The 19344-nt window shown below is 36.1% G+C and overlaps 1 protein-coding gene across 3 annotated transcripts in view; it reads left to right on the top strand.

The window, feature by feature from the left end:
• LOC111866588 (PP2C-like domain-containing protein CG9801) overlaps positions 1–19344 on the top strand; it is a 43337-nt gene continuing 23993 nt past the window's right edge. Inside the window, exons 1-4 of one of the 3 annotated variants that reach the window (XM_023855680.2) lie at positions 1–157; positions 332–465; positions 1954–2186; positions 5987–6469. In XM_023855680.2, coding sequence (XP_023711448.1) covers positions 332–465; positions 1954–2186; positions 5987–6469 — 850 coding nt within the window. In that variant the 5' untranslated portion in view covers positions 1–157. The other 2 variants (XM_023855681.1, XM_023855683.1) reach the window with 2 other exon arrangements.

The following is a 19344-nucleotide window of genomic DNA, read 5'->3' as shown; positions in this document are numbered from 1 at the left end:
TGTGAGAATGCAGTTTGTACAATTGTACAGATTGTACAGTGAGTGGGTTGACAATGCGGGTTCGGTCTCAAGCGGTACTAGCGGTCTCTAGCGTCTCTAGGCTCTAGGACCTCTAGTAGACGATAGAAAGGATAGAAAGCATAGAAGGCGATGGAAGGTAAGCGATAAAGAGCGAGAAGAATGAAGAAGAGTGACTGGAGGAAAAATGGCGTGCAGTAGTTGTGTCAACATATATTATTCAACATATTATTGATTTAAATGAGTGACTGGTTGTGTAATTGGTGTTAAAGCGATAAAAATGTCGGTATATTGATAATTTATTTTATCATAGATGATGCCTTCTTTGCGGAAGAAGGTAGCAGGATTTATTCGTCAGCTTTCAGTAAACAATCAGAATGAAAATGCAGATCAAATTGATTCTTCGGGACCATCATCTGGCTGTTTCATTCAAAGATACCTCAGCGGGTAAGTGATATATATTCTCATGTATTGCTTATGCTGTCATTGTGGGATTTTTTTCTTTTGCTAGATTTCTCGTGGCTGTAAATTACATAGCAATTCAGGGTAATGCAAGGTGGCCATGAGGCTTAGAATTTAATATTTTGACAATATAACGAAGTGATTGTGTGTATTAATATGTTAGAATTGCGATATTAACAATGTAGTATTGGCACATGTGACTAGACACAGGGTTTGACGTGGTAACTGGATATATCAAGTTTGATTCAACGCGTCTTGCTGGGGTGTAATTTTCTTTTTGCTAGTTTCGGATATTTTATAAGAATCCAAGAAGTATTACATAGTTACCCAATACATCTCTCGTTTAGTTCCAGTGAAATTTTATTGAAGACAACGTTTTCAGGGAACATACTAAATAAATTGGACATTATTTGTTTCCTTTCTTAAATTGATGTGCTATTTTATATTAAACTCAGTTAAAAAAGTAATCGGTATTATGTTGAAAGCACTTCTTTTGCTTTATGAAAGATTAGGAATTGTTCACAGAGGAAGTCACGTCACTTGCCCTAAAACTTCTTCCATCAAAATCTAACAGTAGTGAGTTCTGAGTTATAATCGGCACTTCTGTATGTCAGTTATGTTCCTTGCATGTGTTGTATCTGTCATAACATAGTTGATTTTATTTCTTGTTTGATCATCGAGAGATATCGATGTTTTCTTATGGACACTTTTATGTGGAAACATCATAATACTTACAACCAAATTCCTGATGACTGTAAAATAGATCATCATTATTCCATTGTTATTACATTCTTGAAGGCCAGTGTGTCCCACATATGGTACTCTAGGATCTCCCACTATATTTACATTCATATCCCCCGTAATTTTGATGTCATGTTTTGGGACTCACAAGTATAACTGGCACAGCTTGCCTGTGGTTTTGTTTGAACAGAACAACAGTGTTCTTTCTTTCCAGGAGGCAAACATCAAACTGTTAACATGTTTAATCCAACATTTCTAACATATTGAAGAACTTTCTTGTATTGCTGTGGTTGCACACTTTGTACATGAAAAGTAGCAGCATGATGTTAGGTGTGAAAGCAAAGATATAAAGCTCTTTAGATATCTACTGCTTTATTTTGCATTCTTTTTTGACCAACCTCTGGTGAAGTAATAAGACTGTATTTTTAATAAATATGGATTTTACTCTTCTTTAGCTTTAATTCAGTGCATAAATTATTACAGTTGGTGCATAAACAAGAAATTCACCTGTCTCTGTCATACTGTGATTTCACTGTGGCAGCAACAGTGCAGTGATGAAAAAAATTCTATCTCTTATTAAACTTTTAGTAAAGAAATTCAAAAAGATTGAGAGAATGTGTTTTTGCCAGTATGGTCTTACCCAATGATTCTCCCATAAATTTAGTTGCAGAATCAATATTAGACTTGTTTTTTATATAGCTGTGAGAGTGCTGTTTAGTTGTACTGTAACAGGCATGATGTGAGGCAGTCAGAACCTATTATCCTTCATGGTCGGAATCCACATGAATTACCACGTAAGAACATTGGGACCATTATCTTGGGAAATCAGTTTGCTGCTGTTACTGGTCCAGATGGGGGACTGACAACAGTTAACAGACACCAACGCCATCTCTCAACAAGTGACCCTGATGTTGATTATATTGACATTCAGCAGCATGTTGCTGACCAGGAGCGAAACAGTACAGGTACTGCATTAGACCTCTTGTAAAACTACAGTGAAATCTCACTAATGTATAATCAGATTACAGATATTATTCCATATCAGATACTGGGTTCTAAAGCGTGGCCCACATTTTATATTTCACTAACAAAACTGCAAGACAATTGTCATTTAACCCTTAATACCATTAATTTATTTGATCATTATGAGAGCCTAAATGTTACTCCCACTCTTATATTTAGGTATTGCTGACATATAACATGATTTTTAATATTAGGTTATTTTTGCTTATAACTGCAACATGTGCAAAGCAAGTTCCAAAATTAGTTTTGTTTTTACCACTGATTTGTTAGCAGCCCATACTGTGATTTGTGTTACACATGTATCTGAAGGGAGCCATAGTCATTTTCTTGGCCTGTTCATCTCACGTGATTGTCAACTTTGAATATATTATATTTTAAATAGAGTATTTGGAAGAAAGGATGGAAAATAATTATTTTGTAACCAGTAAATCTACACTTCAAGAAGCACCATTGTGAGTGCCTAAGACAAACATCAAAACCAACCGTGATAACAAAATTTATATAGAGAGCATTAGTCATATCTAAAGTGCATATTGTTAAAATATCTTATGTGACAGTGTTTCCTTATCGTAGTGGTTCGCCTCTGAAGATGATTCTTTTGAAAAGAAACATGTAAGGTGAATGAGGACTGAAGTGTTGTAAACTCGTATGTCACACTGGACTGAACTTTTCATTATCTACTCTGTATTTTGTAATTATTTGATAAGTAATAGTTAAATCATCATACTGCTCCAGAGATTTAGGTAGTATACTTAATGATCATATGTTTCTTCTTGCATTCATATGCTGGTGTTTATAGTCCTGTATGATCCTGCCATTGTATGCATAGTAATATATTGTTTGACTTAATAAGAATATGTCATTGGTAATCTACATTGTCACTTCAGACAATTTTATTACATTTGTAAATATAGTGAAATTCACTTCTGAAGAAATGAGGCATTTTGTGTTTGTTCATCAAGGCATAATGAGTATGTGCTTTTAAGCATGTGGGTATGTACAAATGACTTTCTTCCCTCCCTCCCATTTCCCCCCCACAAAGAAAAAAAGGAAAACAGGAGAAATTACATTTTGTCTACAAACATTTAACCTACCTTTCAGACAAGGAAGTTAGATGAGCTGGGCATCTAGCATATGTTGGATTAAAGGAACTGATCTGTTGCAGTGTGAATTGGATTGAGATATCTCAAAATTTACATTACATAAATAAGGCAGTGAGAAAAATGTAATTTGTATGACTGTGAGTGTAATGGGTGTCCAGCATTCGGTTATAAATTTGCTGAGTACTGAGGATTGTCAAGATTAAAAAAAGAATGTTGTGCACATGTCTCCATGTGAATTTGAAAATTTACCTCAGATGGTTGAGCCTATCATGAAGTTGCAAGACGTAAACTACAGAAGTGCTGTTTCTCGAGCAGAATGGTTGTTTCTGACTCTGCTGTTTTAGCAGTAGGTGACTCATTTGGTAACCTCTTGTACCCACACAGGGTTTTCAGTCAGTCAGCTAATTGGTAGAATAGTATCTGCTGGGATATAACAACATGTATTCTGTTGACTTGCCACCTGCTTTCACACTGGTATCTGTCTTGGCTTATTCGATCCTGAAGATGGAGGTGTTATGTTCCTCCAAAACATCGGTTGACTTTCAGTGGACTACATGGCACCATGTCCCAGAAGATATTACTCTTCATAACCACAGCTGTGGGAATCTCAGTTCTACATAGCTAATTCCTAGTTTGTAACCATTTTTCTTGCACTAAAGAAGCTAATCAAGGTATGGAAACATGTAAAATGTAAAAAATAGAACAATTGTAATAATTCAAGTATGAAATAGTGTAATTCATTTAAACCACCTGATGATGGACTCTGTAGATGAAAACATCTGGTGGGATGAAAATAAAATAACTCAAATATTAAGCATTTTCATTCACCTACAACTAGTGCCAAGGTCAAGAAAACATGGATCTTTACATCCATTCCTCCATATGCCCTAATGGCATAGTGCTTAATTAGCTGAGCACAGGGACAACTTTGCCTGTTTAATGTATGATAAACCATTGTGTTGCCAGTCCCTTAGTGTATGAGTACCTCTGATACCTGAGATTTGTTTCATATACAAATCTTCATAGAGGAATGGTAACATTTCATTATTGTCCATCCATTGATTGATGCCTGTGACCTGCTACTTGTGTAGGTGTATGTGTTAGATTTTAGCTTGGAGTAGTGACTAAATGAGTAATTTATGATTTAGCTAGGTTTATTCTGGGTTTGTTTAATGTTGCTTTTAATGGGTAAAATACAAAATACATGCAAACTTAAAAGTTTTGCGTATTTTAATTTTAATTTTTTTTAGATTGCAGGTGAAAAGACAAAATATTCTGAACTTAGTCCACTTTTAATTTCTTGATAAAAATTTGATATGTTACTGCCATTCCCAGATATTTGAATGTCACCGCATTTTTAAAAAAGTCACTTGTTTATTCACTGTCTTTATGTTGTGATTTTGTCCTTCATTCTGGTGGTGAGCTGGCAACATATACTTTGCTTTTACTGTGTCTTATAGAGTAACCTCTGTACTAGGTCAGTCAGAGCTTCTCCTTTTTTGTAATTATATTTGCAGTTTGGAACACCTTTACACTGAAATGGTTGCAGATCAGACAACTGTTTGTTTACACTTTCTGCTCAAAATTATCTCTTTAACAACCTTTTAAACTCTGGTTATAGGACTTTAAATTACCATGTATACTTAATTAAAATATAATTGATCATGCTGCTTAAGTCTTTTATTCTGTCATAATAGGTAACTCTACAAGAAAACTGTTCTTTCTGTTGTGGTAGCAAAACATCACAATTAAAGAAAATACATTCTTGATTGAGTTAGGCCATGTTTAAATCAGTGAACAGTGAAACATTAATTGTTTTTTCGTTCAGTATAGATCCATAGTTTTGACCTCACACCAGTTCAGGTAAGTATCAATTAACTGTGAATCATCACATGTGAATTTAATGTTCCTTTACTATAAGAGAAGAATTTATCGTACTGAAGTTCGTAAATGTTAGCACAACACAATTGTAAAATACATTTTTATTAGGGCACCAATGTACTGAAATCACAGATTTTGTGGTAGCATTGATTCTGGTTAAGTTCCTTTTGATGTTAATTGTAGCACTTCATGTACACACATAACTGTTTCACATAAGCATGTAAAACTGTATAACACTTGCAGAAGTTTCAAGAATTTTGTTATGTATAACATAATGGACATTCATATTTAATTACTTCATCATTCAACAAAATAGAAGGCATGTGTGGGCTTGTAAGGATATAGTGTAATATTACTCAATATAATATTTTGGAGTATTTGACAACAGTCCTGAAATACATTAGATTGAGATTTCACTGTGCTTGTGTTAATGCTGTAATTTAAAATGTGGTATAATATGCATGTTTTTCTTCACATAATTTGTGGATGGGTGGGTGGGAAGGAGGGTGGACGGACAGATGGGACGGGCAGACTTGACTGACTGTCAGATATCTTGCAGCTGACTATACCATATGTGCTGAAAAATTGCATTGGTTGTTCCTGCCTTTAGTCTGTTTCAATGTGTTCCACATGATATTTAACCTTTGTAGCATGTCTGCTTGTTGCCATAATAGTACATTCATTGTCTTTACAGCCTGGGTAAATTAGGGTTTAACATGTCTGTGTTGCTATCCATGGTGATGGTTTCCTTCCTCCAGTGTCATCTAGTGACTGTATATTCAGCCCAGGATATGGGCGGTGGTTCACCGTAAGACCACCAGCACATCCCATAGACAACTCGGTGATGCACATCAGGGCAGCTGGTTCTGTGTTCAGCGTTGGCAAAAGATCCGTTCATACAAGCGTGTCAGACCTGCAGACCACTGCAGAAACAGAAGACGATTCTAACTTGAATTTGAGACCTGAAGAGGATACAGTGTTTCAGGCTATAGATATTTTGAAGGCAGATCCTTGTGCTGCAGAAGTGAACGGGAATTCTGAGATCCAAGGAGCAACTGAATCCATATTCAAGCAGAGTTCACCATTAGATTTTGTGATACCACCTCCTGCAGAGTATGCTACTGGTGTGAATTGTACTGCCTTTGGTGGCTTCCCTTCCATCAGGAAATCTAAAAGTGCACCTCTGTCTAGATGCAGTACCACAACAACAACAACCGTCATTGGTAGCCACAGGAATGGTGGTAAGTTTGGTACTGAACTGTTGCCTGCTCAGAAATGTAGCTATTACCCTGCCTGCTAGAATGACCAGCAAAACTCAGCATGTTCAGGAGATATGATACTAAGCATGTTCAGTAACATTGCTCCATCTCTCAATGGCTTCTTGTGCTTGGAAATGCATCAAAGGATTTTACCAGTTTCATCAAAAGATTTAAATATGCTAGGCTGTATTATATTGTTGATACATTTTTGTTGTGTTTGTAGTACTGGGACAGATAGCTTATGTTACTTTTGGGCATTTTAAGTGGAAAATTCCCCTGTTTTAATTAATTTGCTCTGTCTTCTGTAAATCATCCACACACCCACCACAGAGGTCTGTAAAATTTGACATTAGCAAGATTAGCGTTTTCATGGCAGTGAAACTTAAGAAAGTAATCTCATTATGATACTACAGTGAGCTCTCAGTTATTTTCATTAGTGGAGGGGAGAAGTAGCAGAGGTAACCAAAACATTTGGAAATACCCACTATTCATTCTGCATTCAATCTTGAAAATCACATATTTCTTACTGGGCGTGCTACAGGGCATTAAACAGGGTAACATATCTTTCCAGTAATAAGAAGCAGCCCCTTTTCAGTGGCAGTAGGCAAAAAGCAAGAAAGTAATAAAACAGAAAGTAGGAACAGGTTGAGAAGATGTGTAGAGTACTGCAAATTGTTGAAAAGGATTACTGATACATGTTATTGAAACAGAAATAATGGGCAACACTAAACCCTGGAAGACAGCAGTTAAGCACCTATTAGCAGTACACTACAGTAGTATTTAAATGACCCTTTAGCAGACATTTCTTACAGTGTTCTTTAACTATTATATATTTTAGAAATTACTAAGTTATTTTTATGACATTTTCAGGAAGCATAATAAATAGTCTAGACTTCCATGAGCATAATTTCTATTATAATATCTTAACATTATTTTCTGCTAGAAAGTGGCTTTGGTGTGGTAGATCTTGAAGCATTCCTCAAACAAACCTATTCTGATGCAGGAGGTATGTTCAAAATGTTGGTACCAGTTACATAGTGTAAACCCAGAAGACCACAGTCTTAATGTTAGCCTAGTCATTGAATCAATTGCTATTCCCCTGATGCAATTATTGTGAGTTGTTCATCACCACAGCATTCAGCTGTGAATGTAATGAGTATGCAGTTGCAGACAGCTAACATGAAGTAATCCTCCAGCCTGAGGGACTGGGTAGGGGTGCTGCCAACTGATCATAAAGGACCAGCATGTTATAAAATGTTGCACAGGAATCTTACAAAACAGAGGATGGCATGGACTGGATTCATTTGCTTCAGGACAGGGAGCAGTGGCATACTCTTGTCAACAGTAATGGACTTTTGGGATGTATAGAAGGTGGATAATTTCTTGATAAATGAGAGTGTTAGCTTCTCAAGAAAGGTTCCATGAAGTTAGATAATGGAGTTGTATGGTTTCCAGTTTGATCATAACAGTGAATAATATTCTTGAGATGCTTTACTCTCTTATGTTATGATGGAAGAAATTTCTTACATTCTAGAGGAACTTAACACCTTTCAGTTTTAGTGTACATCTGGTGAAAGTCAGATTGGCTGTTGTGTTATAACCTGTACAACTGGCCAGTCTTTGGAGTTTTAACATCACTGGAGATTCATAATTAGTGGGGTTGATGTAGGTGAAGTTGGCAAAAAGTAAACCTGGCCTGAACAAAAAATGGCTCTTCCAAGAACTGAAATAGATAACATGACATGACATGTCATGTCATCTTTGAATGTATTCTTGTGACTTCAGTGCATTTATAACTTTTTCATTGTAAATCGGTCTTCAGTACTTACGAGCCTGAAATTGAGCTGGACTTCAGTAGCCTCCCGATCTTGTGGACCTTAATTTTGGGCTAGCATTTTTGTGTCCAGAATGTGAATAGTATAGCCCCCAAATTTATACCATGTTCTGTCACATCCAACTTTTCAATTAAATATGGCATTAGTTTTCTACATCATGTTACATCATGTTTTCCCAGTGTAGTATGAACGTTATGGCCAAACTGAAATTGCTGACTTTGTAGCTGTTAAAGAAAAGTTTGTAAGTTTCAGAAATAGTGGTAAGAGGTGATGTATTTCCCCAAAACATTTGGTAATATTCCCAAGACTACATGGTGTTATGTCCGAGAAGATAGAACACTTGTAACAGCCAAGTCTATGATAAGTTCCAGTGCGGTGAAGTGTGAATTTGGTCATTAAGTCTTGTGGGGCACAGCAACTTCCTTTTTGTGAAGATGCATTGTGACGGGAGGGGAGGTCGCAGAAAAGTGGGAATAGGCTCGGTGAACGCAGCAGTCGCAGAAGTTTCTGTCTAATACCCCTCAGTAGGAAACATCAGGTGGGCGACTGAGCAGCGTGTGTTTGCTGTCGAAACGTATTTTTCAAATGACCGTTCCTACGTGGTGGTGCAGCGTGCATTCTGTACTCACTTCGGAATTAAGCCCAGAGGTCCGGTTCCCGACCAGAAATCGATTGTTTTGTGGGTAGAGAACTTTAGGACAAGCAGGAGTGTGGTAAAAAAATCATCAGGCTGACAACGGACTGTTACAATGCCCGAAAATGTGGAGGCAGTTCGACAGTCGATTTTGAGATCTCCAAGACGCTCTGCTCGCAAACATGCAGTTGCCCTAGACATATCCAATCGTTCATTGCACTGAATTCTTCACGAACATCTTAATTTCCATCCCTATAAGATGGTTGTTGTGCGAGAATTGTCACCACGTGATTTCCAGAACCAAATAACGGCATGCGAAACATTATTGGAAACTTTACCCCCTGACGCACTAATTTTCTTTAGTGATGAGGCACATTTTCACCTATCCGGATATGTCAACAAGCAGAGTATGCGCTATTGGAGTGGTAACAATCCCACAGAGCTCCATGAGAGGCCACTTCACAGTGATAAGGTGACAGTATGGTGTGTGTTGTCGAGAGTTGGAGTTATTGGCCCTTATGTTTTTGAAGAAGACAATCATGCAGTTAATGTCAATTCACAGCGGTATGTGGACATGATTAAAAACTTTTTTGAACGAGCTCTTGAAGAAATGGATCTAGGAAATGTCTGATTCCAACAGGATGGTGCCACGGCCCACACAGCCCGAGCTTCGATGACAGTTTTGAGGGCAAAGTTTCCCAGGCGGCTCATCTCGCTTCGAGGTGACATCCCATGGGCAGCGCACTGACCTGATCTGACGCCCTGTGTTTTTTTTTATTTGCTACCTCAAGGCAGAGGTTTTTAAACATCGCCCCACAAACCTGCTTCAGCTGAAGAAAATTCCGGTGCACCTGTTGGAACATGCAGAGGGGAATTTTGGAAAACGGTTGCATCATTGCATAGAGAACGGTGGCCACCACCTTCAAGATATTTTGTTTAAAATTACATGATATAAAACTTTAAAATATGTTCTTTCATTAGCTAAACATAAATTTTGTCTCTCAGCAATAATTTTTCTTTTATTCGCCTTCTAAAAAAGGAAGTTTCTGCACCCCACCCTGTACTTGGCGATTTGAGTAAACTTTTTTATCTTTGTTCATTTTTTCTTTTTTCAAAGAGACTTTATAGTTGTTACTGAGATGAATATTTTCTGTCATACCGATATTCTTCATATGATGAACTGCTTTTGAGAAGTCTCATAACATTTTGTTTTAGGTCAGAGAATGACAGTGAACACTATAGGTTGTATCCTATCATTCTTCTTCTCTTTCCCTTTAACATTTCATTGGCTATGCAGGGTGAACATTAACCAGATAATTTTTTATTCAGCCTGTATGTATATGTGTAAAACATTCTTGTGGGCACACCATTTCTGTCCATCCATCCGTCTATCTATCCATCTTTTTCTGCATATTTATAAATTTTTCTAATGATGTTTCTTCCATCTTTTAACTCCTAAATTCTTTGTTTTATTTTTATGAAATTCTTATATAAAACCTAATAAGAATACATATATTGACATAGCATTAACACTTTAATTCCTAGCATACCTCCCAGCTGTGCCATTTTTTACATTATGCTAGCAGTCTGTAGTATTTCATCTTAAGGAAATGAACACCAGATATTATGCATACCATATAATGACATAAAAGAACCACATGCTCAGAGTACATTCTGAAATAGAACTTTTTGTCATATCATGGCATATTGTGTCTGACATGATAACTAACTTTGTGGATCTGAGCCTTTATTGAGAAGCTGTTAGTTGTGCAGCTACTCAGGAACTTCCCAACACATTATGGAACCTGAAGGTTCATAATGTTCACAAGAGCCCTCAACTGGTCCATATCCTGAGTCATACCAGTCCAATCCATACCACCCCATCCTATTTCTATAAAATTCTTAGGATATTGTAATCTGGACAAAGCACCAGTAATCAACCATTGTTGGATATGGCAGTAAAAGTTGGTGTTCATACCTTTTATGACTGGTGATTATACATAGGATACTTATAATAACTTCTTTACTACCAACCTGTTGGTAAATGAAGACCTGGGCAACCTTCATAGAGTCTACTAGACAGATACAATCCTGAGGCCAAAACAGGTGATTTACTGGTCTGACTTTATTACCAGACGATGACGACTGGCTACTAACTTTTAAGCATTTTGTATTTGCCTTGTTGAATATAGATGAAATAAAAGTCTCTGTTAGTTCCAGTCTTATGTTCCTTTGTGACAGAAACCAATTTTTGAAAATCTTGCTCTCTGAGTGTTAGCATTGCTGTGACTTCCCCCAGAGCTAACTGAGAAGGCAATATGGCAACTAAGTGTGCACCTACATCCAAACAGAGATTGTCTGAGACTTATTTCTCTTGCACTGAAAACAAAGCAATTTTCCAGATTGGATGTAAGGATGCAAGGCTGAATGGGTAGTTTAGTGCAGATGTACAGCATATTGCATTTGGGAGTTGGTGGACCATGTTTATCATTTTCTATTTATTAGAAGAACTAGGTAAGCTTAACTTTAGTTCACTGCAAAGAAATGATAACATATCGACAGATACCTTTCTTGGTGAAAAGAGCATACAAATCTCTACCTAAATATATCCCCACATTACCATGCAACTATTAAACAAACCTTAATATGTCTCCTTGGCTCACATGACCAAAGCCATGTAAGGCTGTCTCTACACACAGAAATTGGAAGGAATACCTTTCTGCGAGTTATGAAGGAATGTTGGCAGGAAGGATTGTTACTGCATTGAATTTTCCTGAAACTGTTAATTAGGAATGAAAGTTTAAGTGAAGCTGATAGTATAGTTATTGTCAGGCATACAGTATTCCCATGTGCATTATTCTGAAATACTCTTGAACTTCTGCTGAAGGAAAGATCCATAGATTGATCACATCCTGATAGATAGGCGACTGAATTCAGAAGTGCTGTGCTTGATGTCCAGTGTATCAAGGGAGCTGTCTGCGATAATGATTACTATCTAATGGTTGCAGAAGTTTGATAGAGAGAGGATAGTCTCAAGAAGATAGATGATGCTGAAGTTAAAAAAAGACAGTATCACATTTAAGTCTTAAATAGGTTTGCAGCTTTAGAAAACTTAGATAATATTGACTGCAGTATGGTGTGAGAAAGTAACAGACAACCTATCAAAATTTCAGCGGATGAGAATCCAGATTGTTAGAAATCAGAGTAGCATGGACCATGGTTTGATGAAGAATATCAGCATTGTTAGATAAAAGGAAACAAGTTAAATTGCATTGGTCATAGGATCCGAATCAAACGAGTGATATTATTCTGACAGTGTGTAGTGTGAAACTAGCAGATATTCCAGGAACAAAAAGAAAAAGGGAATGTCTGAAAGACAAAACTAGTGATCTTGTAACAGATAGTAAGAACAAGAATAATAGAGATTTGTACAGGGGCATAAATGATTTTTAAATGATAAAACTCATGAGTTTTAGTTGTATTATTTATTTATATTTGTACATTGACTTAGTACTTTTGTACTGTTTATTTATTTAATTATTTGTACTTTATTTATTATACTTTGGAAGAGAATTCTGAGTATCCTTAAGGTGTAGTATTAATCTGATATGGTCATATTCATATAATTTGTACAAAGGTGTTAACAGTTTTAAATTGAATCTGAAGAATTCTAGTCTTGTTACTCATGTTATGTATTGGAAGAGTATTTTGTGAATTTTAAGAGGAAGAGTAAACTTAATGCTGGTTATTTTCTTGGGTTTTAGTTGTATTATTTTATTATATCTGTATGATTAGCATTTTGTGCTGTATTTTATTGCTGTTTCTTTTATATATTTGGAAGTATTTTGAGTATTTTTGATAGGAAGGGTTGAATTGATACTCGTTATGTTTTTTATGATCTCAGTATTATTTAACATATCTGTATATTGACTTGGTACCTTGTACTGTTTTTATTTATGTGTTTTGTCTGACTTTTCCACATCCTCTGAATGTATTTCTAGTATTGGATTTATGGAAATAAAGACTACTACTACTAAGAAGGGCTACCAATCCAAGGATGAATGAAAAGGATTATCTGTCTGCAAATTACCACAGTAGTTTGAATAGGTGGATGACTTACTTCTGTCAGCTGTTGAATCTACAAGTGCTTAATGTTAGGCAGACTGAAAATACAGTGAAGCCAATAATACCTAAGCCTTTTCCTTGTGAGTTTAAGATTGCTGTTGAGAAATTGAAGTTAAATCACCAGGTATTGAACACATTCAAGCAGAATTGATTCAGGCAGGAGGTCAAACTCATACTGAGATCCGTAAACTTATTTAGTTTTGAATAAGGAAGGATTGCCTCACCTGTGGAGGAAGTCTATTACTGAACCTATTTATAGAAAGGGCAATAAAATTGACTAGTAATTCTTGAGGCATATCATTGTTGTAAGCTTAGCATAGAATTGTATCGAGCATTCTTCTCTTGAGGTTAACACCAAATGTAGATTAAATTACTGGGACTCAGATTTTCAGCTTTTATCAGGTATTGAAGCAAGAATGTTAGTACAGTGTCTCAGCACATCAGCTGTCAGTATTTATGGTTTTAAAAGGAAATCTATGATACTGTTAGGAAGGAAGTATTTTACAATATTATCACTGAGTTTGGGTTTTCCATGAACTTAGTTAATCTGATTAAGATGTGTGTAAATGAATTGAATTGAATTGAATTTATTTACATTCTATAAATCCTAAGCAGGTTAGTACCTTTGGATACAGAACAAGTCAAAATGTTACATACATAAGTACAGGCAATTTTAGCTTAAAAATTAATATAACTTAATTTTACATCATTCTCTATTTACATTGAAGTATTCATCTAAAGAGTAGAAGGAATGAGCATGTAGATAATTCTTTAACTCTGATTTAAACTTTTTAGTATCATTGCCCAAGTTTTTAATACTTTGTGGCAGATTGTTGAACACTTTTATGCCAGTAAAGTAGACTCCTTTTTGATATACTGATAAAGTTGATGAGGGTAGGTGGAAGTTATATTTTTGTCTAGTATTCATGTTATAGACATCAGAATTTAATTTGAATTTATCTTTGTTGTAAACAACAAATAGGAGAAGCGATAATATGTATTGCGATTGAAGCGGTAGAATTTTTAATTTCTTAAATAATTCTCTACATGAATCTCTACTTCTACATCCTGTAATGATTCTTATTATATTCTTTTGTATTTTAAAAATTATTACACTATGTGAAGAGTTCCCCCAAAATATTAATCCATAGTTCATAATAGAATGAAAGTAGGCATGGTAAACCATCTTCAATGTTTCCTGTGACATAAAAGGCTTAATTGATCTCATCGCATAGCAAGCTGCATTTAATTTAGGTATAATTTGTTCAATATGTATTTTCCAAGACAGTGTACTGTCTACATGTATTCCAAGGAATTTTGTATCAAGTACTTTACAGATTAATTTGTTGGCATAACTGATGTCCAGATCAATTTGGTGGTTGTTTTTAGTTGTGAATGATATGTAATGGGTTTTATCAAAATTTAATGAGAGTAAATTGGCTTCGAACCATCTGTTTAAGGCTTCAAATACAATATTTATGTCATTTTTAAAGTTGTCAAATTTAGAGTTCTTAAATATTATACTAGTGTCATCTGCATATAGAATTGGTTTAGATTTATTGTTGATGGTTTTAGATAGATCATTTATGTAGAGAAGAAAAAGTAAGGGACCTAAAATTGATCCTTGTGGAACACCGTGCTTTATAATTCCCCAGTTTGAAAATGCATTATGACTGGAGTTTTTATTATTTATTTCAACTCTTTGATACCTGTTTTTGAGGTATGATTTGATCCATTCATTAGCTTTGCCAGTTATTCCATAGAAATTTAATTTCGATAGTAAGATATCATGATTAACACAATCGAAAGCTTTTGCTAGATCACAGAAAATCCCTCCCACAATTAATCTGTCATTGAGAGCACTTAAAATATCGTTAGTTAGTTCATAGGTTGCTTTTTCTGTTGTTAGGTCTTTCCTAAATCCAAATTGCTCTTTGACTAATATGTTGTTAGAATTTAAGTGTTCAAGTAGTCTATTATACATAACTTTTTCAAAGACTTTTGAGAATGAAGTCAATATGGATATTGGTCTGTAATTAGAGATGCATTTTCTCTCTCCTTTTTTAAAAAGTGGTTTCATTACAGCGTATTTTAAGCGTTGAGGAAAAGTACCTGATGATAAAGATTTATTACATAGATGATTCAAGGGTGAACTGATGTAAACAGAGCTTGCTTTAAGTAATTTGGTAGAGATTTCATCATATCCATGTGAATTTTTGGGCTTAAGGGATTTAATAATGTTTTCAATTTCCTTCCTTGTTGAGAATTTGAGATTGATATTTGGAAATGAATTGTTAAAGGCACGAGACAGATAGTATATTGGATTATTATTATTATTATTATTATTATTATTATTATTATTGGAATATGTTTTCTCAGCTAATGAAAGGAAATATTCATTAAATGCACTTGCGATAGCTTGTGGATTGTTAGTGGACTTCCCTTCAATATTCAAACTTTGTACGTCTTCATTAACAGATTTCTTTCCTGATTCAACTTTCACAATATCCCAGGTGGTTTTAATTTTATTGTTAACTTAACTTGAACTTAAAGNGTTTTCCATGAACTTAGTTAATCTGATTAAGATGTGTGTAAATGAAACTTAAAATTCATATAGATACAGATTTATTATATCTCCTATTCAGAACAATCTGAAACAAGGAGGTGCTTCATCATTATTACTTTTCAACTTTAGAATATGCCATTAGGAAGGTTCAAGGAAACCAGGAGGTGTTAAAATGAATCGGATACATCAGCTTCTGATCTATAGTGATGATAATTTGTTCAGTGAAGATATAAATTCCACGAAGAAAAACACAGAAACTCTGTTAGATGCTGGTAAGGTGGTGGTTCTGGAAGAAAATATGTAAATTTATGTTGATATCTGATCACTAGAATGCAGGGCAAAACCATACAATAAAGATAGCCAAAAGATGCACTGAAAACGTGGCAGAGTTAAATATTTGAGAACAGCACTAAGAAATCAAAATTGCATTAAAAAAAGTAGCACAGAATAAAATTTTAAAATGCTTGCTCTCGTTCACTTCAGAATCTTTTTTCTACCTTTGTGCTGTCTGTCTAATAATGTAGAGATTAAAATCTACAAGATCATAATTTTACATTTTGTTTTATGTGGCCGTGAAACTTTGTCACATTAAGGTAAGTACATAGACTGAGGGTGTTTGAGAAGTGGGTGTAACATCTTTCTGTCAGATGATCAAGTAGTATTATTATCATAAAGTCACTAATTACTATGGGCAGAATATGGTGGACTTTCATTCTGTTGTATTGGTCTCCATCTCCATATTATAAATAAGACTCAGGACAGTTGTACAGTCATGCATATTTTGTTTTTGTTAATGTTACACAGCTCTATTATAGAGTTAGTATATAGTTTCAGGATTTTAGTTTTGGTGTTGTAGTTAACCAATTTATATTTTCTTTGTTTGTGGTTTATTAACAACACTGTCAGTAGCTCGGACTATTGCATCAAACCAGTTGTCCCATATGTGATATGTTAAATGTGTCTGTATGGTGTTTATAGTTAGTGTCCAGGTTAGTTACAAAGGTTAAAATTAGGAATTTGTGTAGTCTGAAGTCTGTTCATTTCATTATATAAAGTGTTACTATATTATGGTTCTTTTTTGATGTTGATACAGTTGAACACTGATTTAGAATCTTGGCCAGAAGGCTTAATTCTTCACTCTTCCCAGATACACATGGTGATAAGGAAACTGAAGATAATTGAAACTCCTTCCGCTTTCACAGTCATTCCATATACTCATTCTACCCTCTTTCACATTCACTGCAGTATATAACCTTTGCAGTTGACTTAGCATCGCTAAATAAATTGAGAAATTTTCCATGACATTAACATTGCAAGAAAAATTGCATGATTGTAGTAATAAGTTACAGTGAAATGCACAACTTTTCTGTTTTAAATGTTCGCTGTAATTCACAGTGAACAATTTAATGTGTTTTGTGAACTTATACGTTGTGTTAATGAATCGTAATTTTAATACCTTATAACCTCACTGTGAATTAATCAGCATTATATACACTTCTGAGCAGTCACAGTATGAGTTGAATGCATCAGTTATAGGATAGCTTGATTATATAATTTCTGTTATTGTTCATAAGTTGTTGCTAAAATCCCTGTAATAGGCCATGAAGGCCCATAAGGTTGTGAGATGCTGAGGCTCCCACATTTTCTCTAGACATTTGGCTCACAGATGGCAGCAAGGTTGTCAGCTTTATGTGCCAGCCACCCTTTACTCCCCAGGAAGATTCTGGTACTCATTTCTGTTAGAGGCTGAGTCAACCCCAGGGCAATAGTGCTGCTGGAAGGATTAGGTGAATTGAAAAAAAAATGACCTCATCAGGACTTGAACCTTCTGGCTTGTAGCATAGTGCCTCAACCAACTATGCTACCACATAAGTAGACATAGTATTACAGGCTTTATACTTTTATATGATTCCAGGAAAAATTAACCGTTTTACCTTTGATGGGAAGAACATTTGGAATATTGAAGTGATTTTAAATTAATGTTGTTGAAGAAGGAAATGGTCTTATAATTTAGGCTGGATTTAAAACAAAATCTGAAACTGGGAGGAATGTAAAAGGAGGCAGTCATGGCCTAATTTTACATACTGTGACACATTTGCTGATAGCAAATGTTAGTTACATTTGAGTCTCAGGTCATTATATTATCTTTTCACAGCTGGTGGTTTCATTCTTCTTTGCATTTAGTGGAGTATTGTCTGGAAAGTAGCTCACTGCTTTAGATTATAGTTAGAATCATGCCCTTATTTTTCCTTTGAAGTGGTTTGACAAATTGAACAAGATCTTAAATCTGTTAACAATCTGTTCTGACAACTGGTGTCAGAAGTGGGATTTGAACTTACACACGTGACCAACAAGATTCGATCTCAACACGTTACACTTGTGTCAGAATTTTTACGAACTTAAACACGCCTAGACAAATAATTGGATTATTGTGCATCGAGTATTTGACTGCTACAAAATGGAGAAACAAGATATGCAGCTAATAATCGAAATGCTGGCAAGAATGGAGGCCAGCATGAAAACACATCACAAAGAGATGAGAGCTATCCAAATAAAAGCAGATGCTGACCGAGTGCAGATGGAAGACAGAATGGAAGCCAACCGAAAAAAAGACAGAGAAGATTTCCTAACAAAATTAGACGTCAACCAAGAACAAATGGACGTCATGCTGACAAAATTAGATGCCGACTTCAATGCCTGGCAGGAAGAGAGGACAGCCTGCCAGGATGCAACAGAGAAAAATCCAAGAGGAAAAGCGGTTGTAGTTAACCGACAGTCGATTCCTAACGAAGACAATGAGACGTTGGCCTGCCTAGTAATGGAGGCACGTCCAGAAGGTGAAAAGCCGGCCTCAGTGCACAGGAAACCTGAAGTGGCAGAATTACGAGAGGTACTCATAGAAGACGCTGAAGTAATGCCGGTTGGAGAACCGAAGAAGAAAAGGCGCAGGGACCGTCATCGATGAAATATAAAGAATTCGACACGGGAAAACTGCGGACCCTAGAATAAATTGGCCGTCATCAGCAGGAAGGTGTCCTGCCATGCAAGAGTGTCACGGCACCGGAGAAACGTCTTCAGGAAATCTTGGACCCGAGGAGATCATGCGTCCCGGATAAAGTTGGCTGCCATCTGCAGGAAGATATCCTGTCGCACGACAGTGGCACAACGTTGGAGAAATGACTTCAAGAAGGAAACTCCCCAGGGACCCTTCGGATGCTGGAGAAAGGATTTGGCACCAAGGTCTCGTACCAGCCAGCGGCTGGAAGACCAGGAGGAACAACGACGTCAGCGAGTACAAACAACGCATCAAGAGCTGTTACGTCAACATAAGGAACCTCCGAAGAAAGAAATGATCAAGGATTGGACTTTGTGGAGGGGACGACCCCCTCCAAAACGGAAAAAGAGACATCAAGCAGAGGAGGAACCGGTAATGTAGAAGAACTGGCCTCCCCAGAGAGAGTGAATGTGCCATGGGAGAGAGCGATGGATGAATGTGATCTTCTGGCAAGCTGAAAGGAAACTACTTGAGACAAGTTTTGTCTTAAGAAGGGAGCAGATGTAACGGACGAAGAGTAGTCGCTGCAAGAAGAGTAGCCGAAACAAAGGAGACACTTCAAGCACAGCTACGGGACGGAAAAGGAACGGGGGTGCACCGTTAGGCTATTCGAGACGAACAGCCTTAAGGAGGGAGCAGTGT

The sequence above is a fragment of the Cryptotermes secundus genome, unplaced genomic scaffold (genome assembly GCF_002891405.2).
Source record: "Cryptotermes secundus unplaced genomic scaffold, Csec_1.0 scaffold666, whole genome shotgun sequence".
NCBI lineage: Eukaryota > Metazoa > Arthropoda > Insecta > Blattodea > Kalotermitidae > Cryptotermes > Cryptotermes secundus.
The sequence above is the reverse complement of the archived record's forward strand: the minus strand, read 5'-3'. Positions and strand labels throughout refer to the sequence as shown.